The 27,865-nt window shown below is 53.9% G+C and overlaps 3 protein-coding genes across 4 annotated transcripts; all 3 read right to left on the minus strand.

The window, feature by feature from the left end:
• Positions 1 to 41: 41 nt before the first annotated feature.
• Positions 42 to 2,785, minus strand: PAOX (polyamine oxidase). The gene is made up of 7 exons (XM_068196991.1): positions 2,559 to 2,785; positions 1,707 to 2,199; positions 1,428 to 1,627; positions 947 to 1,202; positions 749 to 861; positions 518 to 675; positions 42 to 211 (listed from the first exon to the last, which is right to left on the minus strand). The coding sequence occupies exons 1-7, from the start codon at positions 2,701 to 2,703 to the stop codon at positions 71 to 73; spliced, it is 1,506 nt and encodes a 501-aa protein (XP_068053092.1). The 5' UTR covers positions 2,704 to 2,785; the 3' UTR covers positions 42 to 70.
• A 1,077-nt stretch (positions 2,786 to 3,862) lies between these two features.
• Positions 3,863 to 10,530, minus strand: LOC137477792 (lipase member M-like). 2 transcript variants are annotated; one of them, XM_068196998.1, is made up of 9 exons: positions 10,361 to 10,530; positions 9,338 to 9,455; positions 8,834 to 9,032; positions 7,957 to 8,066; positions 7,510 to 7,655; positions 6,279 to 6,425; positions 5,642 to 5,713; positions 4,625 to 4,690; positions 3,863 to 4,512 (listed from the first exon to the last, which is right to left on the minus strand). In XM_068196998.1, exons 1-9 carry the CDS (start codon positions 10,463 to 10,465, stop codon positions 4,279 to 4,281), a joined length of 1,197 nt encoding a protein of 398 aa, XP_068053099.1. In that variant the 5' UTR covers positions 10,466 to 10,530; the 3' UTR covers positions 3,863 to 4,278. The 2 variants fall into 2 exon arrangements, with proteins under 2 accessions (XP_068053099.1, XP_068053100.1); XM_068196999.1 differs by lacking the exon at positions 6,279 to 6,425.
• Positions 10,531 to 19,944: 9,414 nt separating this feature from the next.
• Positions 19,945 to 26,040, minus strand: LOC137477793 (putative lysosomal acid lipase/cholesteryl ester hydrolase). The gene is made up of 10 exons (XM_068197000.1): positions 25,899 to 26,040; positions 25,287 to 25,376; positions 24,649 to 24,814; positions 23,092 to 23,290; positions 22,776 to 22,885; positions 22,326 to 22,462; positions 21,812 to 21,955; positions 21,310 to 21,381; positions 20,702 to 20,767; positions 19,945 to 20,269 (listed from the first exon to the last, which is right to left on the minus strand). Exons 2-10 carry the CDS (start codon positions 25,368 to 25,370, stop codon positions 20,036 to 20,038), a joined length of 1,212 nt encoding a protein of 403 aa, XP_068053101.1. The 5' UTR covers positions 25,371 to 25,376; positions 25,899 to 26,040; the 3' UTR covers positions 19,945 to 20,035.
• Between the last annotated feature and the right edge of the window lie 1,825 nt (positions 26,041 to 27,865).

The following is a 27,865-nucleotide window of genomic DNA, read 5'->3' on the forward strand; positions in this document are numbered from 1 at the left end:
AAGCCGCCGGCGCGGACGTTTCTCAATAAAGGAGACCGAAGGGCAAAGCACCGCGGTTTATTTTGCTGCCTCAGGAGTGAGGCGCGGGGACGGGCGCCTGGAAGAGCTGGTTGAGCCGCTCGGCCTCTCGCCACCCCGACAGCAGCGCCCCGTGGGTGGTGGAGTAGAAGGTGCGGTGCGTGGCCTCGCCGGCGAAGAGGAGCTGCAGGGGCTGCGGGGAGGCGGGCGGTGAGCACAGGGGCCGCGGGGCTGGGCTGAAACAGCCTCGCCCCCGCACTCCGGCCGCATTCAGAACCCAGAACGGGCACTTTCCCTTCCTTAGCCGCCCAGCCCGCGCCGTGCCCAGGCTGCGAAGGAGGCTGGGAGGGAGCCGCCTGTCCACGACTTCTGTGGGAATGTCCCCTCCCCCGTGGAGTGACCTGAGCATTGGTGACCCCCGCAAAGGGTCGGCACTGCCACCTCCCTGTGCTCCTGCAGTGGCCTGTCCCCGCTGCACCCCCTGGGGCGGAATCCTCACCCGGGGGTCCCGGGGGTCCTCGGGCAGGGGCTGTGCGAGCACATCGATGTCGTCCCCCGAGCTGCCGACGGCCACGTAGCTGTAGGAGCCGCGGGTGTAGGGAGCGCTGTGCCAGCGGGAGCGGAGCACGCTCGCGGGCGCGGGCAGGTTCGGATTCCCTGCGGATGGGGCTCGGGTAGGATCGGCAGATCCCCCGGGGCAGTGGGCGGGCGGGGAGGGCGGGGCGGGCACCTGTCATCGTGCGCAGGACGCGGGTCATGGCGCTGAGCACCTCGGCGTCGCTCAGCGTCTCCATGTGCTCCGACTCCTTCCCCGCGATGAAGCCGCACAGGACGTGCCCGTGCCTGGGGCGGGAAGGTGGGCATGAAAGCTGCTGCTCCTCCCCGTGCCCACCGGCGGCCCGGATGCCCAAAATCCCCAGCCACCTACTGCTCTGGCGGCTGCAGCACCACGAATCCGATGAGCTTCTTGAACCAGTTGGCCTCCAGGTCAGCGTCGGGCTCCTCCAGGGGCGACTCGTCCTCCCACACCACCTCCAGGAGCTGCTGCTCGGGCTCCCAGAAAGGCTGCTCGAACTCCAGGAAGATCTTGTTGTTGGTGCCAAAGCCCAGGCTGCGAATGGCCTGTGCTTTCCGCTCGGGAAGAGAGGGCTGGAAGAATTCCTGGTGGTGTTCCTTGAGGAAACCTGCAGCCACAAGTTTGGGCAGGCAACGGGGCAGCTCTCAGCCGGGCTCCTAAATGGCGTCTGAGATGCTCTGACCTCCCCAAACCCCTTTCCAACCTCTTCCCAGTGGGAGAGGGGAGGCTGGGAAGGGGTTTAGGCAATCCCTGCCCTCCACTTGCCCATCTCCAACCGTGCCGGCCGGTCGGAGGGCAGGGGCAGGGCAAGGGAAAGTGTTGGCGTCCTCACCCAGCGGGACAGTGATGATGACGTGGTCAGCAAGGAAGACATCTCCATCCTCGCACTCCACCCGGACGGGGAAAACCCTGGCATCGTCCCCGTCCTCACGGAAGGAGCCTTGCCACTGGATGGTCCTCACCGCCTTGTTGAACAGGACGGTGCCCTCGGGCAGATCCGAGAGCAGGCGCTCGGCCAAGCTGCTGTAGCCACTGTGGGAGGAGTCATCGCTGGGGACGGGGCGGCCCTCGGAACGCTGCTCCGCGTCCCGCTCCGGAGCCCCGCGCTTACCCTGGGAAGGTGCAGTCCAGGCCGGGCAGCGACACGTACTCCCCGAAGGGCTCCAGGCCCACCAGGTCCATGCTGTGGGTCCCGCTGATGCAGCACTCCAGCTTGAGGCAGGCGGCGAGCACGGCCAGCTGCAGCCGCCGGGTATCCTCCTGGCCCCCCGCCATCGTGGGCACCGTCCGGGCGATCTCTGCCCGCACGTACTGGCCCACGCTGGGCCACGGTGGCTCCTCGGAGCCCTGGAAAGCGCGGGTGGAGGCCAGGAGGGCGTAGAAGAGGTCGCGGGCTTCGCGCACTGCCTTGGGATTCAGCACCTTCCCCGAGCTGCCGTAGGTGACGGACGGCATCGGGGGGTGGCCCCCCGCTTCCACCTGCTGGTTCTCCTCCCGGGCGGCCTCCGGGCCCAGCAGGCCGTAGCGGGAGGCCAGGCAGAACACGGGATTTCCCGGCGAGGGGCCGTGGATCCAGTGTGCCCCCATCTCCGCCAGCCCCGACGCTGCCGGGAGGGAGGGAAGGACGGAGGGAGAGCGGGTCACCCCGAGCCGTGCCCGTGGAGAAGCCCTCGGGGCGCAGCGGGACCCCCGGCGCCCCGTGCCCCCGAAACGGCCGGAGCCGGCGGGCCCTGCCGCGACCCCGCTGCCCCCCGGGACCGGCTTCCGTTCCATCCCCGCGTGCTCACGGGACCGGCCACCCCCGCCACGTGTCCAGCCCACTCCGGACCGGCCGCACGGGCCGGCGGTCAGGTGCAGCAGCTCCCGCATCCCGGTACAGCCGCCCCCGGCCCCAGCTCGGGCCCGCCCCCCGGTGCCGCCCACCCCCAGTTCCCGGAGCCTGCCCCGGCCTCCCCGCCCGTACCGAAGGGGCGGGTGCAGACGCGGCCGCCGGCGCGGGCCGCCGCCTCCAGCAGGCGGAGGGAGCCGTGTCCGCGGAGCCGCTGGGCCGCCCCCAGCCCCGCCAGCCCCGCGCCCACCGCCACCACCCGCCGCCCGCTGCCCTCCATGGCCGCCCGCGCCGGCCGGTACCGCCCTCCGCCGCCGCCGGCACCGCCCGCCGCCAACGGCACCGCCCCTGGAGCGGCCCGAGCCGCGGCACGGAGGGAAGGAGGAAGGAAGGGATGGAGGGAAGGATGGGGCAGTGGATGGAGGGAGGCGGGGATGGATGCCCGTGGGTCCCGGTGCAGTGATGAACCAGCTGCCTGCACCCATGGAGGGCGGGAGAAGGCCGGGATGGGAGAGGGGCCCCTCCTGGAGAAGGGGCAGCCCTGGGACCACCTCCCCACCCTCCTCCTCTCCCCATTCTGCTCCTGCTCATCCACCTTACACGGTGGCGGGCCAGCCTGGCAAGGCGGAGGAGCCGTGGATGCCCATCGTCCCGCGGTCCCGCCGCACACTTCCCAGCAGAGCTGTCCCAAGGGCCAGTCCCAGCGCTCTCTCCCACCCGTGATTCCCAAACCTTCATGGATACAATAAAACTCTCCACTCCCAAGGCTGTCTGGTGGGTTTTTTTTTGCCAGCAAGAGTTCCTGCCCCCTGCCCAGGGGTGGGGTAAGGTACTGGATGTACTGGGGTACTCCCAGCTGGGACCCTCGGAGAACCCACTGTGCCACCCAGCTCTACCAGCTGTCTGCGGGGTTACCGTGTCCCTGCTGGCCCTGCCAGCTCCCCAGAAAATATTCACATGCAAGGAAGAGCTGGAGGTGTCAAAGCACAGGCTCCTGAAATCCCTTTTGAGTATTTATTTTGGAGGGATTTTCCCCACCTCCGGGTTTGCAGCAAGCAGCAGGGTGGGACGGGCTGGGGACATCAGCCTGGCAGCAGCTTCTTGGGGGGACGGTGGCCCTGCAACCCAGCCCAGGGCATTTGGGGTCACCAGCTCCTAGGGATGAGGGATGATCATTCCCAGTGTCTTGGTGCTGAGCCAAGCAGCCATTCCTGGGGACCTCTGGCCCGAGTCCCAGCCCAAATAATGCAAGCACCCGCCTGGCTTGGCCCAGATGGAGACCTTCCACTTCCTGGGGACTTGTCTTGGGGGAAAAAGGATTCTCCAAATCCAACCTGAACCCCCTGGGCTGCATTCTGGGGCCAGACCTGTTGCTGCTGCCAAGAGGGGCTTGGCCTCATGCATCCCCTCCATTCCTTTGTGTGCCATGGCTGGGAGGCTGCTCTCAGCCTGTCCCCCCACATCCAGACTCAACAGGCCCAGCCCCCTCCCACCCCCTCACAGGCTGGCTGCTCTAATCCACAACCCACTGGGCAGCCACTGTGGGGTCATGGCCGGGTCCCCATGTGTCCCTGGGTCAGCACCATCATGTTGGGGCCCTTCCAGCAGGGCTGGTGGCTCCTGCCTATTCCGGTGCCTCGGCTGACCCCGGTGCTGCCCTCCCAGCACGGTGCCAGCGGTGCTTGAGGAGCTCCCAAGCAAGGAGGAGAGACCCCAACAACCAAGGGACGCGTGGAAAGCACCATCACCACAAGCATGAAGGAGGGGACAGCAGGAGTGTCCCACCCTCTTCTCGGGCTGTCGCAGCTGAGGGACAGGGGCCAGGCCACCAGCACCTCCCCTGGGAGCTGCTGCTCTACCAGGACCCCTCCATCAGCTTCAGGATGCTGCTGTAGAGGCGCCCAGGGGCATCCAGGCCCCAGACAAAGTCCCAGTGGTTCCAGTCGGGGATGTGGGTGTAGGTGACAAGGTGGCTGATGCGGGGCAGCAGCTGGAGCACATCCCTCCAGTCAGCTGCCCAGTCCTGCCCTCCCGACCACACCGCGGTGGGCACCAGCATCTCCTCCACACGGTACAAGGGCGGTGTGTCCTGCAGGGACACGGGAGCTCTCAGGTGGTCAAGGAAGCCATTCTGTCCCTGCACCACCCTGGACAGACCCCCAGCCATCTCCAGCTGCCAGCACTGCCACGGCAGCTCCTACCTGGTGGTACCTAGCTGTGTTCTCGCTGCCGTAGTCAAAGGCTTTGAATTCTCCAGATTTTATCACCTGGGAAGAGAGGATGGATCTACTGTGAGAGGATGGACCTGCTGTGGGAGGATGGACCTGCTGTGGGAGGATGGATCTGCTACTGTGTGGGTCTTGCATCTCCTGTCATGAGAGGGTGCTCAGAAAGGTTTGTGTCCTGCCCTCCATCTGCCCATCTCCAACCATGCCAGCTGGCTGAGGACAGGCAGGATGAGGAAAGGTGTTGGTGTCCTCACCCGTGGGACATTGCAGGAGGAGATGGCATTCCACCTTTTTTAACAGGTGGCTTTTTGACCTCTGGCTCCATGCCTGTCCCTAGCCATGGGTTGACAAACCGAGGTGTTGCACACGTCTCCTTGGCTGCCCTGGTGCCACGCTCTTCCCTCTGAAATCCTGCTCACCACCAGCTGTGTGTGCAGGGTGTTGCTGGAGCCCCTTCAACAACCCGATTGTCCTTTTCCAGCTTCCATTACCAATCATCTGGCTCTGCAAGGAGGCACATGGCTGGGGTTCTCCAGCCTGACCCCGTTTCCAGCAGGGCCAGTGCTGAAGCTGCAGAGTCCATCTCCAGGGTGTCCAGAACCCCTTTGGACAGGTCCCCATTGTTGGGTCCCCATTTTCCTCCTCACCCAGTTGCCCCAGCCTCTCCTTGCACCCACCAGCACCATGGTGTTCCCAAGTTCTGCTCTGGGGACCCCTGGGGGGCCCAAACTGGGTTTCTCAGCATCCATCTGTGGCCTCCCCATCCTGTCCCTTGTCCTGCTTGGCCTGGCACAGGACACACACTGCAGTGTCCCCTGGTCCCCAGAGGCACCAGGGCAGCTCATTCTGCACCCAGCAGCTCTTCTGATTTCTTGCCTTTACTTTCCCAGTGTCCGAGACCCCTGAGCTCTCGTGTCTGCCCTGGGCACAGCAAGCTCTCAGTGAAGGGACCATCCCAGGGCTGAAGCATCCGTGTGTCAGGGATCCTACCTGGGCCCAGTGGATGATGTTTTTGACAGAGGTGCCATCCGGGTAGTGGGATGTGTACACATCCAGCCGTGTCTGCAAGGAAACATATCCCAGCTGTGGGTGCTTTCCAGTGGATGGGAGTGGAGTGGCAGCTGCCAGGTGTTTCCCAGAGCAGCCACTGCTGAGTCACGCTGCCTGAAGGGCTGGACCAGGTTCAGGAATATAATTTTCATTAAAAACCAATTGCTGTGAGGCAGCATCAGGAGGAGAGTGATGGGGATGAAGGATGAGCTCTGTGGGACCCCTTGCCTGGGCTCAGGGGCTGTGCTCAAGGCCTCAGTGACTGCCAGAGGTCACCCAGAGGCTGCTTCAGCAGGCGGGTCAGAGCAGGGGCTGCGCCCCAGCGTGGTCGCAGTGACAGGCAGCCCTAACTCAGAGGTGTTGGTGAGGGCCACCTGGCCACTGACATTTACCCAGCAGAGCCTGGGGACCTTTTCCTGTCCCAGGAGGAAAAGCATGTGGCAGAGGGACACGTGTTGCCCATGCAGGATCTGCTTGCTGCGAGCACTGGGGGCGAGTGGCTGTGGCAGGCTGGGCAGGGTGGGTGGCACAGCGGTGGCCCTGGGGGCCCTCGTCCCCACTGGAATGGCACACCCACCATGTTGAGGTTCTTCTCGTTGTAGCCACCCAGCAGGAAGAGGAGGTTGGCACAGGGCCTGTGCAGCAGCGTGTGCCTGCACAGCTCGGGGAGAAAGCGCCACAGCTTCCTGATGCGCAGCGACGCGTCCGTTCTGCCCAGCAGCAGCTGCGGGAGCAAAGGGCGACACCGGCATTTCCTGCTTTCCCCTCCCTGCAGCCCAGCCCCTGGACTGTCCCAGCAGCTGGGCAGTAAAGGGGATATCCAGGAGTCAAGCCTGCTGCCCCCCTGCCCTCCTGCCCCACGGAGATGTGGACAGGTCGTTGCAGGAGTTGGTGCTGACTGAACACACACCAGGGAAATCAATATTCCCAAATCTCCTCTTTGCCCCCACTTCCCCCAAGCACAGGATCTGTTTTTCATGGAATCAACATGGTAAGGCTGCTCTTTTCCAGATGTTTGGTCTAGGGCCCCTACAACTGCCTCTGTTGCAGTAAGCTAGAAAAATTATAAAGAAAAGCCTTATAAAGTCAACACTGCTCTGGCCGGCCTGTCATTTCTTCTAAGTCAGGCTAGCCCTTTGCAAGTTCCCATGTGAAAGCAATCCTGGTGTGAGCAGTTCCTTAACATAGCAACCTATTCCTGGGTAAAAACAACCAGCACCTGTATAAACTGGTTTTACACAGTTAGATAGAAAAATGAAAGCTGGCTCTCACAAACAGCTTTTCCTACATGTAGACACCAGGAGTTTGAGTGACAACCAGCACCTGTATAAACTGGTTTTACACAGTTAGATAGAAAAATGAAAACATTCTGTCACAAACAGCTTTTCCTACATGTAGACACCAGGAGTTTGAGTGACCAATCAATACAGAGTAACAACTTGTTAATGACTAATAAAAGTAATTGTCAAGAAAGCTACTGACCAACTGGAGTCACACACGAGGTCTGTAAAACTGTATAAAAAGGAGTTATGTGACTAAAGAAGGGGCTTTTTCCACCATGAAGAAGATGGAGTCCTGTGTGGTTTATTCCCATATGCCCCCATATAAAGACCACGTTTATCCTAGAGATGGAAAGAAGACGTGCTCAACAAGACCATCCAGGACTGTATGTGTGCCTGCATTGTGTCTGTGCTAATAAATCAGCAGGAATTAACTGTTTTCTGCTGCATCAGAGAGCCCCAGGGGCTGTGTCTGGTTCTCTAGAACCAGTCAGTTTTGGGGCAGAAGGGCGTGGAGTAATCCCTTACCGGAATCATCTTGAGCTTTTTGTCCGCGAGGACCTGCATCTTCATGAATGGACTTCTGGTGTGCTTGAGTGACACCACTGGAGCCAGGGCAAAAAACATTTTGACTTTCTGAGCCAGTTCGGGCATGGATGAAAACGCAATAAACGCTGAGAAAACAGAAAAACAACCTCAGACTTGCTCCATCTTTCCTCAGGTGCTGAATCCGAGGGCTCACTTGGACCCAGATCTATTTAATTGATTATCTCCACTTGGAAATCTGAGGTCTCTTGCCACCTTCCTGCTAAATGTTGGTGCAAGAGATGTCCAAAGAGAGGCAACATCTTTATTCTCTTGGCACTTCAGTGGTTGTTAAACCCACATGGAGGGCTTAACCCCCCTGCTTTCTGCTGACAAACACCAAAATGGACTTTTTCAAGTCAAGGTGTTGGGTGACCCTTTGGCACTCACCAACTGAGCAGCCCTGGGAGTAGCCAACATAGTGGAGCTGCTTCTGCCCCGTTTTTTGCAGCACAAAGTCGATGGTGGCCGGGAGGTCGTACATTGCCATCTCATGGAAGCTGCAACACAGGAGGAGGATGAGGATGTTGGTTGTGAGGCAGCAACTTACCTTGAGCTGCCTTGCATTGCCCAGCTTCACATCCAGGGCTGATTTTCCAGGAGAAAATTCCTGGCATGGATCCCTCCTGCCATGGCATCATCTTCCCCTGAAAGGGCTTAGTCCTCCCACGGCCGTGGTGAGCAGGAAACAGACTGTGCAGAGCCTGGCCAGCATTCCAGTGCCATGCCCAGCCTCTCTGCAGAGCCAGAGCAGGGTCCCACCAGGATTACAGCACCAGCTCTGCTCCCTGGCATGCTCTTTGCCCCAGGGGAATGGAGCACTGGCTCCTGCCCGTGTGCCTGTTGGTGGGAGGTGGTGAAAGGCAGGCCTGCTGTGTGAGGTTTTGCTAAAAGCCTATTTATGAGCTTGGGGATTCTCCTCTGGAGAGGCAGCAGCAGCTTAAAAAGGGGGGACAAGGAGCAACAAGGTCTAGGAGCAGGGGAGGTGGCAATGACACTTGCGGACGCCTCAGTGGTGTCCCCATGGAGGGCTGGTGTCTCTGTGTGTCCCCACGCAGGTGGCAGTGCCCCGTGCTCTCGGCAGCTGCAGGGAGGTGCTGGCCCCGTGTCAGCAGGCATGTCTGCTCAGGTCCCTCCATCCTCCCCGGGGGAGGCCGTGCCAGGGATCAGGTGCTCTGACTTGCCTGCTCAGAGGCACCCACCTCTGCCTAGAGCTTGGTGACAGGCAGAGAGCATCGCCAGGCTTTTGTAACGCGCTCCAGCCCACCTGAAATCCCAGAATTCCACCTGGTCAGCTGAAAGGTGCTGGTGTCTCCGGGACCAGCTCGTCCCCCGGCTGTTTGCCAGCCACACATCATAGCCAGAGTCTGCTAGTATGAAGCCAAGGCTGTTGTTAGCTAGATTTTCCACCCAGTGGCTGCCTTCTCCAAATATCCCGTGCTGGAGAAACACGACTGGCTTGGCCCCTGGGTGCAAAAGAAACAGCATAGTTAATTGAACCACATTCTCTCTATTCACTCTCCCCAAATCAAAGCCAGTAAATCCTCTTCCTTGCACTGCCAGAGGACATGCAAAATGTGCATTTTGACCAGGTGTTCTGGTGCTACAGCTTTGAGTGCAAATTGCAGAAATCCCATGGATTCAGTATTTTTGCTTTAACAATGAGTATTCCCCGGCCTGTCCAGGTTCATCCATTCCATTCCCCTGCTGACATTCAGGGCTTTTTTTTTTTTTTTTTTTTTTTCTGGCTCTGACTGAAATGGAGCTGTACCTCGGTTCTTAGGCTTTTCTCTTCCATGAGGAATTCTGTTCAGGTGGACGTAGTAGCCATCACGAGTCAGCACTTCATACTCCTCACTGGGGTACCCTCTGTGGCAGATGATCTGGCTCTGGGGGAAGAAAAACCCAGGTGGGAAACTTTCCATAGAGAAGGTGCTTATCTGACTTGAGGAGCACCGAAGTTCTGGGACATGGCTTTGCTCAGGCTGTCTCTGGATCAGCTGAGGACTTTTTGTGACAGAGGATGCTCTGTCCAAACCCCACCCCAGTGATCTGCCCAGGGGAAGGGGAGATGCTCAGCCGTGGGTGGGTGGGGAGCTGGCGGCGCAGGGCTTGAAACCATTGAGAGCAAAAAGATTTACTGACGCCTGACCCCACTTTACTGGCGCCTGGCACCGATTTCCTGACGCCTGACACCGACGGCAGCACATGTCACATCAGGCTCCCAGGTGATGAGCCGGGCAGATAAGGTGCTGGGGCAGATGGAACCTGCCGAGCTGGGCTGACTGGAAGGGCAGTGGGATAAACCCCATAGGATCCATTGCAGGGCTCCCGAGGTTCTGCCTGAGCTTTATGTATGCTGAAAACTCCACGGACTGGGAAAATCCACCTGTGGTCCTGCACACGCATTGCTTTTTGTCACGAGGCTGGCAGGAAAGATTAAATGCAGCAATTTTATCTTGGGTCCTGCTAAACCCAGCTTCAGAGCCTCACAGGGCTCACCTGGGTATGGCCCTGAGCGATTTGGTGCTGCTGAAGGAGAGAAGCCATGCACAAATTTCTACCCTCTGGGAAGATATCTGATCAAATCTAGTCTGGGATTATCCCCATCTCTAACTGCCCTGCTGGTAATTGCACTTAATTCTGCTGGGAGAAGGAGCTTGTTAATGATGGTGTGGAGGCAGTGTCATATCACAGCAGCTCAACAACACCAGCCCTCTCCAGCCCTCTCTCTCTCCCCCAGCTGGATGTGCCCAAGCCTTCAGACAGGAAATTCAAAGTTCTCCTGGCTTACAACGTTCATGAGAGCCTCGGGATTTAGAGCCTTTTTCTGCTTGGTGGCATCTTCGGAGCTCGTGGGCGCTTGTACGAGGAACAGGATTGCAATGAACAGCCACATCTTGTGCCTGTGTAAATAATAATAGTAACAACAGCAACACAAAATAATGATAATGATAGTAATAATAGCAATAGGAACAGCAACAAGAGCGACAACAGCAAAACTGGTAACACCGATGCTGCTGTTGTTATTATTGTTGATTATTATTGTTACTGGAATTGATATGAATATTTGTTTCTACTTGGTTGTGATGTATTCAGTGCCTCACATATCTGAAGATAACATATAATTTTCTGGGTCGGGAAAGTGGAGGGAATTCCCAATTTGATTTTTCTTTGCAGTCCACATGAGAATTTTTTATACTGTACAGACAGGATCTGGTACTAGGCAGGAGACTTTTTTATATTTTTAATGGCAAGAAGAAGAGAACCAGCTGTGCAAAACAAGAACTAAACCAATACCACTGGGTCAGTTGTCTCACAGAGGAAATTAACCTAAAGGGGGAGTTTATGCTATGGAGGGAACATGTTTAGTGTGTCTGGGCTATGACTCTGTCTATATTTTTCGTGGTTCTCTATTGCTTAGCTTGTGTACCCAAAACCCACTGTAAGCAGAAGGATCCTATGAGCTGAAACTGGTAGAGCCTCATAGGAAGGCCATTGGTTAAATAAGTGTAGCCTGAAAAAAAACCAGAAACCTTTTTGATCACCTTAGATGCTCCTGAGCTGAGCAGAGGCCTATTTTTAATGCACACAAGTTAACATTATATGTGATTTCTAATGTTTTGCCAGGCTCTCAAAAGTTAGAGCTTAACTTCAGCCCAGCAGCATGAATTGTGAATGACTCTCTGCCTCCCTCCTTCTGCTCCCACACCACGAGACTTTCCTACCCTCTTAAATACTCCCAGCAAACCTACCTGTGGTATCACCAAGGTGCGAGGTAAGACCAAAAATAAAAAAGAGCAACCAATGCTTTTCCCCCCCTCAGGGCAGCTCCAAAAGGACACAAATCTGAACGACACGGAGGAAAATCCCTTACCAGGCAGAGCCCACTGGCACGTCTGACCCGGCTGGTGGTGGCAGTGCCAGTGGCTCTGTCATCACCAGAGTTAAAAGGACCACGCTGTGTCAGAGCCCAGCCACGCTGGCACTTGCTGTTCACGTGTCCTCCAATTAACAGATGTGTGCTGATTGCTCCTGTGGCACCTCCCTTCACGGGAGGCTTCACGTGGCTTTCGTGCTTGCAAAGGATTGAGGTTTTGCAGAGGCAGCCAGATTGGTGTGCTGAGGAATTCCAGCTATGGAGTTGCACCTTAAGCTCTTGATAGCCAGGGTGAAAAAGAAAAGAGCCAACAAGCCAGGTTAGGAAAAAAAAAAAAAGCCAACAGCTTTTCTTTGTAAAGGGTCATTTCCTAATTCCCAGGGTAATTTCCTATCTCCTAGGGTCATTTAGAAGAGTTCCTGGTGCAACAAAAAAGCTTGGTCTCAATTGATGCCTTGAGAAGGCTGACCTAGAACAGAGGCTGGACAGAATTAAAGAATAAAGCAGGGATTTATTAAAATGCCTCCATGGATCCACCTTGGGCAGCACAAGAGCCCAGCCAGGGCTGCACCCAAGGTGAACCAAAATGGTCCCAAAATGCACGACTGCTCACGGGATCTCTCACTTTGATCAGTTCTGCTCCATTTGCACATTGGAGTTCATTGTCCAATTCCAGCTCCAGCCCATGCAGTCCCATCCTTGTTTTTCTCTCTCCAGCCCACGTTGTTTGTGCTCTTGGGCCTGAGATCTGGATCATTTGTCCTTGGTCCCCAGCTGGAGAAGGAACTGTTTTGTGTCCCTGCTCTGTGAAGAGAGCTCATCATCCCCTCATGTGAAGCTCAGAACTGCACACTAAAGCAGCTCAGAATCTGAAAAATATAAATGCTAAAAGTTAAGGCAGCATTCTTAAGGCATCACTACCACCTTTCCAAAGCTGCAGCAGCGTGCTGAGCTCCCCAAGGACACCCCAAGGGCAGCTGAGGCCTCACTGCCTGCCTGGATGGGAGACACTGAGGCATCCCACCCCTCATGAAAAGTGACAGTAAGTGTCGTGTTAGCAAAGGGCAATTCACAAAAGCTCTGCAGGGCTCTCTGGAAAAGCACCAGGCTGAAGGTCCCTTCTGGAAAAGCACCAGGCTGAAGCTCTCTCCAGCAGCCAGAGGTGTGGGGCAGAGCTGGTGCAACACCTGTGCTCGGCCAAAGCCACAGGAACTGCCTGTGCAAAGGCGTTTGTTCCCCACCTGCAGCCCGTGACCGCCCAGCCCACACCTTTCCCTGCCTTGGTAGCCACCTAGGAGCCTGAGCCTGGGCCAGCTCTGCTGGACCAGGCCTTCCCTGGCTGTGGGTCAGGCTGCCTCCTGGTGCTGCTGCCGGCCGCGGTGCGCACGGAGCGTGCGTTGAGATTTCCTCTCGGTGCCACAGCTGCTGGCACAAAGGGGCTCTGGGCGTGCCTTCCTCCTCATGGCAGAACCTTCAGTCCTTCGTTACCTCCTGCCCCTGTGCCTGCTCTGGGCTTTTGGAAATGTCTTCCCCCAATTGTGAGCACAAAATTCCCACTGCAAAGAGTCAGAGAATCATGGATGGAACTCGTACAGGTTGGAAGGACCTTAAAACTCATCTCATTCCACCCCTGCCATGGACAGGAACACTTTCCACCATCCCAGGCTGCTCCAAGCCCCAGTGTCCAACTTGGCCTTGGACACTTCCAGGGATCCAGGGGCAGCCACAGCTGCTCTGGGCACCCTGTGCCAGGGCCTGCCCACCCTCCCAGGGAACAATTCCTTCCCCATATCCCATCCATCCCTGCCCTCTGGCAGTGGTAACCCATTCCCCCTTGTCCTGTCACTCCAGTTCCTGTTGAAGGTCCCTCTTCAGCTTCCCTGTGTCCCTTCAGGCTGTGGAAGGAGCTGTGAGGTCTCTACACACCCTTCTCTTCTCCAGGCTGAGCAGCCCCAGCTCTCCCAGCCTGGCTCCACAGGGAAGATGCTCCAGACCCCTCAGCAACTCCACGGACCTGCTCCAACAGTTCCATGCCCTCCTTATGTTGGGGGCACCAGGACTGTGCACCGGTGGGGTCTCACCTGAGTGGGGCAAAGGGGAAGAATCCCCCCTCCTCTGCTGCTCACGCTGCTGCCTTCTAACTCCACTACTCGTTCTCTAGCGGAGGTCCTAAGTAGTAGTAATAGTAGCGATAAATTATTAGTAATACAGGTTGGAAAGGCAGCAGAGACTTCTCTGACATCCTCAGGCTGTGGAATGAGGCCATTGGAGCAGTGTGTCAGTGCTGAGGCGAGTGTGTGATTCAGCACCTGGGGTTATTCCACCTGTGGTGGAAGGACAGAACGTGCAAAAAAAAAAGCAGCTGGATTTTTACTGAGGAACTCTTGTGTAGCTTAGTCAAAGGGAGAAATGAAGAGCTTTGAGGATTTGAAGAGGTTGGGTTTAGCTGGGACATTGGGAAGGAATTGTTCCCTGGGAGGGTGGGCAGGCCCTGGCACAGGGTGCCCAGAGCAGCTGTGGCTGCCCCTGGATCCCTGGCAGTGCCCAAGGCCAGGCTGGATTTTGGGGCTTGGACCATCTGGGATAGTGGAAGGTGTCCCCGTCATGACATGGGGTGGAATGAAGTGATCTCTAAGGTCCCTTCCAACCCAAACCACTCTGGGATCCCACGATTTTCAGAGGGATGTGTGTCCAGGTGGGCTGGTCAAGGTGTGACATGGAAGGCAAAGTTTTCCATCCAACAAGTCATCCATGTGCTTCCTGGGCTCTGCCCGAGCCCCAAACTCCATATTTTTCTTGGCCTCTGAGGCCGTTTAAGAATCAAAAGTTATATTTTCTGGTGTGGTGTGTTGCTTCTGCCTCTTGTTATCTTCACACTTCATAGATATTAGGCAGCATTGCTGCTGGATGCTTTTCATGTTCTCATTTCAGGCATCACAGGACTGCAACCCCACCTGCTGCTGGCACAACAGGAAGGGAAACAGCCCATGGGATCAGCTGTGTCCCCGCTGCCATCCTACAGGTGCAGGTCTGCTGCTGCTGAGTCACCTCCTCTGAGGCACACTGTGGTGCAAGCAGCACGCTCCTCAGCCCTCAGCTCTGGGATTGGGGTTAATCACGTCCTGGGCTATCCATGCCCACCTTTCCTCCAGTTGGTGCCCTGCTGTTGCTCCTGCTGCTGCTTTCCACCAGGCTGTGTGCCCAGGGTGCCTCTTGCCAAGCACAAGGGTAAAGCAGTCACAAGTCACCTGGTCCTGGCATCCAGAGCTGGGAAAGGGAGTAGCACCCAGATTTTGGCAATAAGAGAATGCCAGCTCTTGTGCAATTCCTGCCAGATAAACACAACTTCCTTGCAGTAACCTTGGAGAACATGGCTCAAATTAAAGAACCTGATGGGGGAAGCAGTCCTTATCTGCTTGTACTTCTCCTAGTTTAAAGTCCCTTTGGCAAGGCTGGGATATCTCTGGTTTGCACATTTGGTAGGGGTTTTGCCCGTGCTGGAGTTGCACAGTGGAGCTTGAGGAAACAGCTGATCTTTTCACAACACCTTGTTAGGGTTGTTCATGCAATCATTCCGTTCTCTATAATGAAATTGAATAAACAAAAGCATAAACGTTCCTGAGCATGGGTTGGGAAATAATGGAGATGTGGTCACGGGTGTTTTTTCTCCAGTAATTCCTCCCCTGTTCCTGTGTTCAGAAGAGCCCTGAACAACCCTGAACTTTTTGTACTTCTTCCCTGATCTCTCTTCATTATACAATTGGTTTTAAAGTGTATTTTACAGCTAAAAGAGTTTGGTTTGTGGGTGAACAAACCTGGGACAACGTGAGCAAAATTTCTCAGTAAAGAAACACCTACAGTTTTCAAATTTGGTGCCGTAGTGCTCTTGAGATTATTTTCCAGCATACTGGAGAAAAGCTGATGTGGCTAAGCTTTGCCAAGCTTTGGCCCTGATCAGGGCTGTCGGGGAGCAGGATCATGTCCCACAGGACATAGTCCAGGGTCAGGGGTGATCACAGAATCACAGAATTAACTTGGTTGGAAAAGACCTTATGGGATCATCAAATCCAACCCACGACCTGGCACCTCCTCACCAACTAAACCACAGCACTGGGTGCCACATCCAGTCTTCTTTTCAACATGTCCAGGGATGGTGACTCCACCACCTCCTTGGGCAGACAATTCCCATGCCCAGTCACTCTTCCAGTGAAGAATTTTCTCCTGATGTCTAACCTAAACTTCCCTGGCACAGCTTAAAATGTGTTCTCTTGTTCTGTCAGTGGTTGCCTGGGAGAAGAACCATCATGATCAACACTGGTTTGTGAAGTTTTGGAGAAAATTGCATTTGATCTCGATTTCAGCTAACTGTAACTTTCCATGGCCTTATATTCCCACCTGCTTGAAGTCCCATCACATGAAAATGCAAGTCTCAAAACCAGTGTCTCTCTCTCTCTCAGAGGTTCATCTAACAAACTCAAAAGAAAATTTGAAAATTACATGGGAGATAACATGGAAATTGCTGTGAGTTCCTGAAATAAGAAAGCACAGTGTTTTCAACCAAATGAAACCCTGAATCTACTCAGCAATGCCTCTGGAAATTGTTGTCAGGCTGTAAAGGATCAAAAAGATGTGAAAAGGCAGCACACCATCTGTCATAACTCGATGAAACCTTGTCCTAGATTAACTCTGGGACAAATCAGCTTCTAAATAACCCCACAGGTCAGCACGTTGCTTAAACCAGACACCAGAGCAGCCCTAGGACTACTTGCGAAAGCACCGCTTCTCTTCAAGCCTGTGCCTGTGGGAAGGAGGCTGTGCTAGGAGTGCCCAGCACCTCTCCAGTGTGGGCGCAGCCTGGAGCTGGCCCTGTGCTCCACTCCACGCCTCCTGCGTGTGCTGCTGTCCTGTGTGAGGGTGGGAAGTGATGGCTCAGCCAGCAGGGTGACACTGCTGTGCCCTGAGCGGGATGTGACACAGCTTGGAGCCCTCACAGCCTCATGTGACACCCTCTGCATGAGCACATCTGGAAGAAAACTGAATAAGAGGCTGAGTGACCAACATCCTCCCCACGTGTGACTGAGGCTGGTTTGCCCACACAGGGGGCAGGAAAAGGGTGCTGAAGGCTTTGTGCTGCCTTGGAAGCTGTGAGGGTGAGGGGTTGAATTGATCACCATGGACTGAGATAGGTGGGACATTGATCTGCTGGAGCAGATCCAGAGGAGGCCACCAAACTTATCCGAGGGATGGAGCAGCTCTGCTGGGAGGAAAGGCTGGGAGAGCTGGGATTGTTCAGCCTGGAGAGGAAAAGCTCTGGGGTGACCAAATTGTGGCCTTGCAGGGCCTGAAGTAGATACAAGAGTCATGAAGAGAGGCTGTTTAAAAGGGATGGAGTGCCAGGACACAGGGATTGGCTTCCTACTGCCAGCGGCAGGGTCAGATGGGATATTGGGAATCAGGAATTGTTCCCTGGGAGGGTGGGCAGGCCCTGGCACAGGGTGCCCAGAGCAGCTGTGGCTGCCCCTGGATCCCTGGAAGTGCCCAAGGCCAAGGCTGGACAGGGCTTGGAGCAGCCTGGGATGGTGGAAATTGTCCTTGGGGTGGAATGAGATGGGTTTTGAGGTCTCTTCCAACCCAAGCCACTCTGTGATTCCATGATTCTGTGACACCCTGTGGTGAAAATGATATTCACCACAGACCTGTCTGGTGATGTTTGACTTTCCTGACAGACCTGAGACACGCCAGGTCTCCAATCCTGCCATGGCCATCCCAGGAGACGGAATTTCACAATATTTATTCTACAAGCATAAATCAATTTGCTTCCAAAACACACCTCTTCATTTATTATTGATCCTTTGACAGCAGAGGGGAAGCAAGTACCAGAACCTGATCGAGCCAGAACTTCACCAAAGTGCTCTGTCAGGGGAGAGCGAAGATAATGCATTGCAAACACCGAACCAGGTAATTGCAGAAGTGGCAGAAGCTTCATAACCTGAACAGAAAGAGACTAAACTCTGCACTTTTTATGAGTTTTCAGAGGTTAAAATTTAGTGCTTTTAAACTGAATTTGAATAAATGGCAGGTGAGGGACGTGTTTTAGTGGTGAGCATGGTTGACTTTGATGATCTTGGGCGTCTCTTAAGGATTCTGTGATTCTGATCTCCTGCCAGCTTTTCAGAAGTTTGCAGGGGGAACATCTTGCCAGCATCTTTGTGTGTTTATTTTCCAAGGTGGAGAAGTCATCCTGCATTGGCATCGATATCTACGGCATGAGCACAGTGCAGTCCTGTAAGGTGCTGCTCCAGGGCACAGCCCTGCCGTGAGCAGCTGATCACAGAAAAAGACGTCATTACAAATACCCTGAGTGAGGCAGCTAATCACTGGCAATCCAGGCAGATCCTAGCTGACTTATAGCCTCATTCCTGCACCCTGGGATTGATTACCTCACCCTGTCCTGTTTTCTGCTGTGGTCAGTTCCAGCTGTAAGGGTAGAAAGTGAAACACTTTACAGGTGGTAACCCAAGCAGAGCCCTCTGCAGTTGTCCCGCAAGGCACCACCAGCCCTGTGCCACCATCTCCAGTCCAGGGATGAAACTCTGCTGTTAAAACCCCTCATTGGGGTGGTTTTTTTGGTTTTTTTTTTTTTTTTTTTGTTTGTTGTTTTTTTTTTTTTTGAGGTCGGGATTGAAGGCACTTGAGATGGTATTTCATGTCTGGACTCTGGACTTAGGTGTTTATTATTTCTTATCAGTGAAATAATCTCACAACTATGAGTTTTGTAGGCTTTCAATAGTAAGGCACAAAATGGCTAACTATTTTTTGTTACAAGGTATTTTAAGACTCAACTATCTAATTAAGAAATGACACTTAGATTATTTTCTCTTTTAACTTAACAACTCATCTCTTAAAGCCCGCAATGTGGACTTTTCTGTTTAATTACAAAATTTACTCAAACTCATGAAGAAGAAGGAAGAAGGTGGGAAGAACAATCTCTTTCTGCCCTAAAACTTTAATTTTGCTTCATATTTATTTCTATATTTTAAAACTTTAAACTTTAAGTTTTTTGCTTTGTGATATTACACACTTTTAACTAACTACACACTTGTAATCTTAGTGCTATTAATCAATTTTGGAAGTCTTCTTTACAGCTTTAGGTCAAATATAGTGCTCTTTTGTGAGTCTGTGCCTTTTAGCACAGAAAGTTTAAAATTCTCGGCATCTAGGATTCCAACTTCTCACCACCCACCTCTTCCCTGCAGGGAGATGCTGGTGGCACCCTGGGCATCTGGCCGCATGAGCAGCCACTGGAAATGACCCCTGAGCATGAGGAGCATTGGGCAAGCAGCTCTCCCTCACCTGCACATGGTAAGAGGTCTGTGCTGAAAACCCCCATACCCACAAAATCCTGGAATGGTTTGGGTTGGAAGGGACCTCAAAGCCTGTCTCATTCCACACCTTCCACTGTCCCAGGCTGCTCCAAGCCCTGTCCAACCTGGCCTTGGGCACTGCCAGGGATCCAGGGGCAGCCACAGCTGCTCTGGGCACCCTGTGCCAGGGCCTGCCCACCCTCCCAGGGAACAATTCCTCCAGAGTTTTAATCTCTAGTTAACAGTACAACCACACAGAGCCCAATAGACCCAATTCAATTTATTATTATTATTATTATTATTACATATTTGTGGAAAGACAACCTTATCCTTTGCCCTGCTTGCTCCCAGGCATATTTTAAGAAGATAGTTACACAAACCAGTAAATTCACAATTCCTCCTCTGATCAAGGTATTGTTAATAATTTAATCCAGAAGCTCAAAACAGATTTAGGCTTGTTACTTCTTTCCACCACACTCTTCTTCTGTTTCCCTGAGAGGCAGCAAAACGTGGCTTTTGCAGCTGGGTTTGTGCCTTAGAATAGCTTAAAGTGGTGCAAAGTGGTGGTTTTTGCTAGAATGTATTGAAACTTCTTTGTGCATAAGTGGATTATCCAAATCAGCACGAATCTGAGAAAGATGTCCCCTCTGTTAGTAAAGTGGGAGGTTCTCATGGATACAAACCTTTGGCCACTCTTCATTGTCACCAGGCAGGTTTATGGCTCCTTCCAGCTGTGAACGAAGGCACGGGATGTTGGGATTCTTGGTGTGGAAGTGTTGCCAGAAGGTGAATAAAGCAGGATCCATCCACCACGTGGCTTCATCCTAGCAGACCCGCTCCTGTGGGACACCAGCATCCAGGAGGGCACGGAGCTTCTATCCAGCTGTTTGCAGCTGGAAACCCGGGCTCAAGGAGCCCAGAGTCCACAATGGCCATCAGGAGCCAAGTTCCACTAAATTGGTTGTGAGGGAGACTCAGGGTGTGAGAGCCATGCTCAGCTTCTGCAGGGACCTCAGCCTGTTGAACCTCAATCCAGAGTGCTCCCCCAGTCATTGGACTGCCTGGTTTTCCTCACTGGCCAGAGTAATATCATTCCAGACCAAGTGTAGCAGTTTATTGAGCTTTCCCCCCCAGTTTTTCTTCTTTTTAAAATTTTTTTTCCCCACAAATGAAAGAACCCCCAGAAGTCATTGAGAAGCCAACAATCACTGCCACTGCTCCAGCTCTAGGCACCCTTCTCCATCAGGTCAAGCATTTCTTTGTAGACCTGCTCATAGACATGCTTGCCCCAGAGGAAATCAAAGTGGACGAATTCAGGGATGTACTTTTTGTAGGCCACGTTGGAGATACGGGGCAGGGTGATGTTCACATCTTCAGGGGCTGAAATCCAGTCCTTGCCCCCATACCAGGCAGCCAGTGGGGTTTTCATGTTCTCCAGCTCGTAGAAGGGAGGAGTGGTCTGGAAGGCAGAAGGGAGGTAAAGGACAAGCCAAAAATTCAAAGTGTATCCTGATGGCAGCTTGGAATTTCTCCCTTATCCCAGGGGATAGAAGAGGAACTATCACCAGGGAGCCTCACTGTGCCTTGTGCTCCTGTTCTTTTCACCAGAGGGTCAAAAAGTCATCACTGAGTGACTGAGACATTTATTTTTATTAGAAAGTTATAAACCTGCTTCCCCATACAAAGCAAATTCCATAAATACCATGCAATTCATGGAATCGCAGAATGGTTTGGGTTGGGATGGACCTCAAACATCATCTTGTCCCAGCTCCCCTGCCATGGGCAGGGGCACTTTCCACTAGCCCAGGCTGCTCAATTCTCCAAATACAGTCTCAGCCACTGCAATATTTTCATTGGAATATTTATATTTTTTCTCCGAGCTCTCTCTTACCTGGTTGTAATGAAGCATGTTGTCACTGCCGTAATCATAATATTTGAATTCCCCTGTCTGATAGAGCTGGAAAAGGAGAGTCATGTTTATTATCCATGCATTGGAGGGGGCTCTAGGAAAGATAAAACAGGTGACAGGGGACTGCACTGCTCCCTCCTACCACCACGGCTCAGGGAAGCCGTTTTTACATCTGGTACTGGATTTTAGGAGGAGAGGCCAGCCCCAGGAAGACCTCGGGAGGAAACCCACAGGGAAGAATGTGGTGTACAACCAAGAGCCTGAAAGGAGACATGAATCAGACCTTTGGGCAAGTTTTTTGTGTGTTGTGGTCAATGCCATCAGCAGAAGGACGTGAGTAGAACATTTTCAATAATTAGTTCTATCATTTGTGGTCTTACTGACCCTCAGCCTTCACTCTGGATCTCCTGTCCTGGTTTATCACCAGCCTTTGTTCCACCTCCACCTCCTACAAGCCCCAAGGACCCTGGGACCTCTTTAAGAGTGTTTCAGGGCAGCTTTTCTCTCTCTCCCTCACACAGCTCTGCAGAGGGAGCAGTAGGGGATTGTTCCCAGCCCCTGAGCAGAGGGAGGAGAACAGGAGGAGTTACCTGGCGCCAGTGCAACATGTTTTTTAGGGATGTGGAGTCAGGATAGCGGGCCAGGTAGACATCCATGCGGCTCTGCAAGAAGAGAGAGAGGTTTATTCTCTGCCCCCCCAAAAATCCACATCAGAAATAAACCCCGACCTGTTCAGTAATCACACGAACCTCATCCACACGCTCACACCGAGCTGTAGAGCTCCCTAAGCAAGCAAGCTCCCTTAGGAGCCTGCCTGGTTCCCAAGGCTCCATACCTCGTGCTCAGGGTCCTTTTGCAAAGGCAAAGCTCAGCTCATGGCAGTAGCTCTATGTGCTGTTCCTAACACGTTTCCTTCTTGGAATTAAGGAATTACACCAACCCTTTACTTGAGGAACCCCCACCCTGGTGCCTCCAACCTGAATTTTTCTACCAACCAAAGATGTGAAAGGCCATGTGGAGGCAGCAGATTGACAGCTCGGGCTCGGACAGTGTGGAAGTGGATCTCTGAGAGGGAAGCTGCAGTGTACATACCACGTTCAAGCTGTTGGTGAACCCACCGGGCAGGTAAAAGACCAAAGAGCACACGGTTTTCAGCATGGGGTAGGTGCACATTCTGGAAATCACTTGCTTCAAGACCTCATCCTTATCAAAGACCACTGTGTGTCCTAAAATGAGCTGTGGAAGTCAGAGGGTGTATCAGTGGGGTGTATCATGTTCTTTTTAGCCTCCAGGTGCTCCCCACTTTGCTCACCCCTGAAAGTTGCTGACAACTTTGCTGTGCTTCGTCATTTTGGCTTTTCAGAAAAGGCCACAGTCCTGGAAGAGCCCATACCTTCCTAGGAGAGGTTTCTCCCAGGAGAAGGGACCCAAAACCAATTCCTGTTAATAGTTCTCTGATTAAGGCTGGACAGGAAGATGATTTACCTGCCCTCCAGGCTCACAGCACACGCACAAACACACAGAGCAGGGAGATGGAGGTGATGTACAAGCCCTGCGTGTCTCAGGTGACCTTCCCAGTCCCTCCTCCCCCTCACACCTCACACACCTTAATCAGCACCTCGGGGAGGTCGAACACCCTCACCAAGGGCGACTTCATGTTTGAGTTCACGGTGATGGGAGCCAAGGCGAAGAACATCTTGATTTTGCGATCCAGTTCGGGAATGGATGAGAAGGCAATGAAACCTGCGTGAGGGAGAAGGAAGCAGACCCTGCCCTGTTGTTCCTGAGGCAGCTGTTGACCTCCAGGTGTGTGTGTCCATCAGAAGGCCCCTCCCTCAGAGGTGGCTCTAGCAGGGCTCTGGCAGCAATGAGATGCACCCGGTTTGGGGCTGCCAGTGCTCAAAACTCTTCTGTTAAAGCAATTACCTGCTCTTTTCCCTTTTGTTGTTTGGGAATGCCTGGGCATTCCCCTCCCTGACCAAGGTTTTAGCAACACTCCCAGACTGGGGGTGCACAGCTGATGTGACTCTGCTGGGTCTGCTCTCCTCCTCAGTACCTGTGGTGGTGCCTTGGGAATAAGCCACGTAGTACAACTGCTCCTGCCCCGTTTTCTGAAGGATGTAGTTGATGGATGCTGGAAGGTCATACATGGCCATCTCATGGAAGCTGCAGGGAAGACAGGCACATGACAAAATCACCCTTGCTGACCTTGCCATGGCTACTTGGATGCGGGCAAGCACTCCATCAGGAATGGGCAACCCAGTTTCTGCCCACTGGCAGCGGGTGTGACTGTCAGGAGCACCCCTCATCCAGCCTGAGACACTGCTGAGGGTACCAGGGACCTGCCTACCCTCCAGTTTCACGGCAAATACCTGTAAGCTGAGTATTCCTGCTGGTAGAATTCAAACTCCTCGTGTTTCCGTGACCAGCTGTTCCCCCGGCTGTTCCCGATCCAGACGTCGTAGCCAGCGTCGGCGAGGATGAAGCCCAGGCTGGTGTTGGGCAAGTTGGTGACCCAGTTGCTTCCCTCCAACACCAGGCCGTGCTGCAGGAGGACCACGGCCTTTGGAGCTGGAGGAAGAAGAAGAGGAAAAGTTTTCTCTGACCATGAGCAAAATCGATCTTTCACATCCAGGTATTGCTTTGGCAGCACCCCCTGAAGTGACACCAGTGCAGGGACACTGTCCTCTGTCCCCAGTCTCTCTGGGGAGGTGTTTTTGAAGAAGGCCAGGGCAGAGACTGGAAATCTGGAGGTTTTTAATACTTATTTGCCATACACATGTGTGTACATGCTTCCCAGGGGAGAGGCACGCTGCCAAGAACTGGGCATCACCCCACCATTGCTTTGAAACAAGGGGCTCGGTGCAGAACAGGAAGATCCCAAAATGGTGAGATGGCACTGAACTGGACACAGGAAGGATGCAAAATAGTGAGATGGCATTGGACTGTCTGCCTGGTTTGGTTTCCTTTCCTGACTAATGGCTTTTTGCTGCTGCACTCTCTGGTTTTGAGCTGAGGTAAAACCTGGGGCAAGATTTCTCTGCCCCATTCATCCTCCTTCCTCTTTGGAGCAAATCCTCTCAGAACAAGGTCAGCATGGTGGGTGTGGAAACCCAGGGCACTGGGAATATTTCTCTGTCTGCTCTGGGGTGTCCTGACCCCCAGGGGAGCACGGACTTTGACCTTCATTCATGGAGAAAACTTCCAAAGCCTCATGATAAACTCGAAACCACAAAAGTGTGAAATTGTAGAGATTGTAGAGAGTAGTGTAGTATGTGACATGGGTGAGAAATTTAGGTTTTAGGATTTTTAGTATGGTATAGATGGGTTCAAGATGGAGGATATAGGGTGTTTTCTCGAGTTCCTTTCTTCTTTCTTCTTCTTCCTTCTTCTTGGGTTTGGGTGGTAGCTTGTAATTGGGTAGAAAAATCTGCATTGCTGGTCTTTAGGGGTCAGTTATTGGGTTAGAAAGGAAAATAATTTAGGCGTCACTTCTTAATTGAGTAGCTTAATTTTTGATTAGACTTAAAAGGGCTCGTAACAAGAGATTGTTAGCCATGTTTGTGCTGTTTTTCCTGCACGCAGAGTCTGGTGCAGACAGCATGCTGAAGTTTTGATAAGATAACAATAAACAGAAGCTGAAGACCGAAAAAGTCCAATGTGTCTCTCGTTCCTGACACAGAACTGCTCCAGGAGGGTCTCCCCTGCCAGGGGAACCCCCAGGGAGTTGCCCAACTTGGGGCCCACAAACTCACAGGTGGGCACCTGCATTTCTTCTGCCCCCAAGGCTATTTGCCTGTTTTTTCCTACAGGGAAAGCTGCCTCCTGGAGGACCCAGCCCACGGTGAGGTAGCCTTGGCCGTGGGCTACTCCAGCCCAGCAAAGCTCTCAGGGTGCCCGGGCCAGGCAGAGCTTCCAGTGGCACTTACGGGGACAGAACATGTTGGATGCCTGCGCCCCTGCCTCGTGGGAGATGCTGAAGCTCTCTGGTTTGTCTCTGCCATGGGGGATCCTCTGCAGGGTGAGGTAATATCCATCATCTGTCACCACCTCGTGCTCCTCGTAGGGGTACCCGTGGTACCGGACAATTTCGCCCTGTGGGAAGGGAAGGACAGCATGGGACAGTCCCCAGGGAGGGAGGGTCTCTGTCCTCAGGGGTGGCAGGGCTTGGCTGGGCAAAGCCATCCGTGCTGGTGGTGACTCCAGGGGGAGGGTGGGCTCAGGACCTCCCAATGTCCCTTCCACCAACGCCGTGGTGATGTCATGACTTCAGCCAGAATTTTTGGCAGGTCTGGTAAAGATCTGTCGCTCTTTGTGCTGCAATCAAGAGGGCAGCACAGGCAGCCAAACTCTGAGCCTGAGAGGGCTGTTCTGACCAAACCTGCTGACTCGGATCAAAGCCCTCCCCATAAATGCCTGCCATAAATCTCCATGTAAGTAAGAGCAGGGAGACAAATATCTAATAAAATCCTGGTGTCAATCCTCGGTGAAGACACACAGAGCCCGTGGGTCTTGCACAGATCATGTGGGTAACTTGCTCAACCAAGCAGGAAAAGAAGGGACTTACAACATCCATGGACACCTCGGGGTTCTCTTCTGACTTTGCAGAGACGAGCATGAAACAAGAAATGGTGAGGAACAGCCACATCATGGTGCTCTGCAAAACACTGTCAAAACATTGAGAGACTTTGCTGGCACTGGCACAGAAGCTGGGGGGAGTTCTCTTGATGGGCAGTGCACTTCCATCAGGATATCAACCTGACCCCTCAACGGGTGAAATGATTCAAAACCAGAAGTCCTCTAATTCTGAAAATGGCTCATTTTGCTAATCTTGAATAAAGCCAGAGTCCAAATTCCATCGCATTTTAATCCCATGTTCTCCATCAGGCCCTGGTATTCAGAAACATGCACAGGTACAGGTACATCTGTACGTGCCTGGGCAAACCTTTTTTAAGGTTTTTGAGGAGGTGATTATAAGTCATTAATTTAAAATAATTTCTTGGATAGTTGGAAGAATAGCTTATTTTGTTCCACTGATAGCTGAACTAATGAGGAGTAAACCACCCAATTTTAAGTTGCAGGGCCATGTTCCTAAGAAGAAATCAAATAATGTGGTTTACTTGGGTTCTCCTTATGGCTGAGAGAGACCCTGGGATACCTTTGGCTTGTTTTTGCAGACCTGAGTGAAATGCCATCTCAGGACACCCCTGTTCTTCCTGGGAAGGATTTTGGTGTCTCCTTTGGCTCGTTCCTACCACAAAACATCTCACTGTGCTATTTTATTTCAGAAAAACAGAAACACAGAATGCTCTGGGTGGAAAGCGACCTTAAAGATCATCTTGTTCCCACCCCTCTGCCATGGAGAGACCCCTGCCATACAGGAACGGGTAAATTTGTTGGAGGTGACAAACTTGCAGCAGAAATACTGCCTCAGCTACTTAGAGGAGTTCAATAGTGTGGAGCAACTCAGCAGGGACCTGCCAAATTCCCACTGAATGCCAGCGCCAGGTATCTTGCACGCACCCAGGTGAAACAGAGGAGATATGGGAGCAGGTTTCTGTCACTTCCCGGCTGACCCTGATCAGGTGGTGACAAAAGCCACCTGCTCCCTCTGGTGTCGCCGGAGCGGGTCGGAGAGGAGGGTCAGCACCTGCACCGCTGCACCGGCTCGGGGTGGCCGTGCCCGGACCCAGGGACCCCATCTCCCACCCGGGGGACCAAGGGCTCCCCAGCAGCGCCCTGAGCCCCCCGGGGTGCGATCTGGGGACACGAGCCCTCGACGTGTCGCCTGTCGCTCGGCTCCACGAGGCTCTGGACTTGTTATTTTAAGGGCGAGCCTCTAGCAAAGCAAGGAGAGACTGAACACATTTTTGTGACGTAGCGTCAGGAGAAGGGCATGCAAATTCCAGGGCAGAGCCTTGCCTGGGATGGGTGGCCCTTTCCTCTCAACAGCCAGCTTGGAAAAATATTCCCTTTGTGAAATGTCCCTCATCCCAGCAGACTTGGAGAAGCCTCGGCGATCTCCCAGAGGTGCGGCAGGGTGGCACCTCTTGCAGCAGCAGCAGCACGGTCCTGACCCCTCTCCAAACACTCCCACCCCCTCCCTGAGCACAGACATTCCTCTGGAGCCGGGACTCCCGGGGAAGCGCTGCTGTCCCACCCCCGGGGCTCTCCAAGTGCCTACAGCCAGTCCCGCTGTCCCCAGGGGTGGCACCCGAGCAGGAGGGATTGATTACCCGTGGCGGTCAGAAGAGGTGTGGGAGCCTTTGTCCCTGCTGTCCCCCGAGCAGAAGGTCCCTGCTGCCGGCGCACGCCGCTCTCATCGGGCTGTTATTCCCTCTGTCCGAATTCGGGAGCGTCGGGAGCTGCCACTCCCTCTGATCCCTCCTCCTGCCAAGGTGTAATTTACCTGAGGGCTGGAGTCTGCTCCGGCAGGAGACAGCCTCCCTGCCTGGGCTGGCTTGGGAATGTTCCCGTGGCACTGAGAAGAGCTGAGAGCTGTAACCAGTTGCTTGGTTCCACCTGATGGAGTCACTTGGCATCGCCGTGGCCTCTGTGAACCCGAGGGTGGCCAGCCTCTGGGTTCTGCACCTGCACTGGGACTGGCCTTGGGTCAGGGGGCTGCTGCTGGTGCCCTGGGAGCTGAGGAGTGAGTGGGGCCAGCCCAGCTCGTCCCACCAAACTCCACTGGGAAAGCCATCCAAGCTCTTTTTGGCTCTTCCTGCTGCCTCCTGGCACGGAATGAGCCTGAAAATGAAGAACCTCCCAGTCCCAGTAGTGACTTCAGGGGGTGCTCTATAAAAAAATAGAAAAACAAATCCATCCCCGGGGAGGGAAGGAGCTGTGGATGGAGATTTCACATCTTCCCAGGCTTCCCTTCTTGCCAGCTGGTGATGCCTTTGGCCAGGAGCTGCCTGAGGAGGTCCCTGCAGGGGACAGGTCACATGAGCCCTGGATGTCATTTTTGGCACCTCTGCCTTCGTGGCCACCTCTCCACTCCTTGCCCAGGTGCCCACTCCTTGCTGCAGGATTCTGGTGCTGAGTGTGCACCCCGTGGGATCCTGCAGCCAACACCTGCCAGGTCTGGTCCAGCCACGCTTGCCCAAATGCAGACAAGCCTTGGAAAGCCTCAACAGCTCCACCTCT

This window comes from Anomalospiza imberbis, chromosome 8, assembly GCF_031753505.1.
Source record: "Anomalospiza imberbis isolate Cuckoo-Finch-1a 21T00152 chromosome 8, ASM3175350v1, whole genome shotgun sequence".
In the NCBI taxonomy this organism is placed as follows: Eukaryota; Metazoa; Chordata; class Aves; order Passeriformes; family Viduidae; genus Anomalospiza; species Anomalospiza imberbis.

What these genes read in the sequence shown, in the direction of transcription:
- LOC137477793 (XM_068197000.1), bottom strand. Translation starts at nt 25,370, where the DNA reads ATGATGTGGCTGTTCCTCACCATTTCTTGTTTCATGCTCGTCTCTGCA. An exon ending in CCGAGGTGTCCATGGATGTT is followed by an intron (nt 24,815 to 25,286) that starts GTAAGTCCCTTC and finishes CCCTTCCCACAG; the next exon opens with GGCGAAATTGTCCGGTACCA. An exon ending in CAGGAATACTCAGCTTACAG is followed by an intron (nt 22,886 to 23,091) that starts GTATTTGCCGTG and finishes TCTTCCCTGCAG; the next exon opens with CTTCCATGAGATGGCCATGT.
- LOC137477792 (XM_068196998.1), bottom strand. Translation starts at nt 10,465, where the DNA reads ATGTGGCTGTTCATTGCAATCCTGTTCCTCGTACAAGCGCCCACGAGC. An exon ending in AAAAGCTCAAGATGATTCCG is followed by an intron (nt 6,426 to 7,509) that starts GTAAGGGATTAC and finishes TTGCTCCCGCAG; the next exon opens with CTGCTGCTGGGCAGAACGGA. An exon ending in ACATCATCCACTGGGCCCAG is followed by an intron (nt 4,691 to 5,641) that starts GTAGGATCCCTG and finishes CTCTCTTCCCAG; the next exon opens with GTGATAAAATCTGGAGAATT.
- PAOX (XM_068196991.1), bottom strand. Translation starts at nt 2,703, where the DNA reads ATGGAGGGCAGCGGGCGGCGGGTGGTGGCGGTGGGCGCGGGGCTGGCG. An exon ending in GTGCTGCAGCCGCCAGAGCA is followed by an intron (nt 862 to 946) that starts GTAGGTGGCTGG and finishes TTCCCGCCCCAG; the next exon opens with GCACGGGCACGTCCTGTGCG. An exon ending in CGTCCTGCGCACGATGACAG is followed by an intron (nt 676 to 748) that starts GTGCCCGCCCCG and finishes CCCCATCCGCAG; the next exon opens with GGAATCCGAACCTGCCCGCG.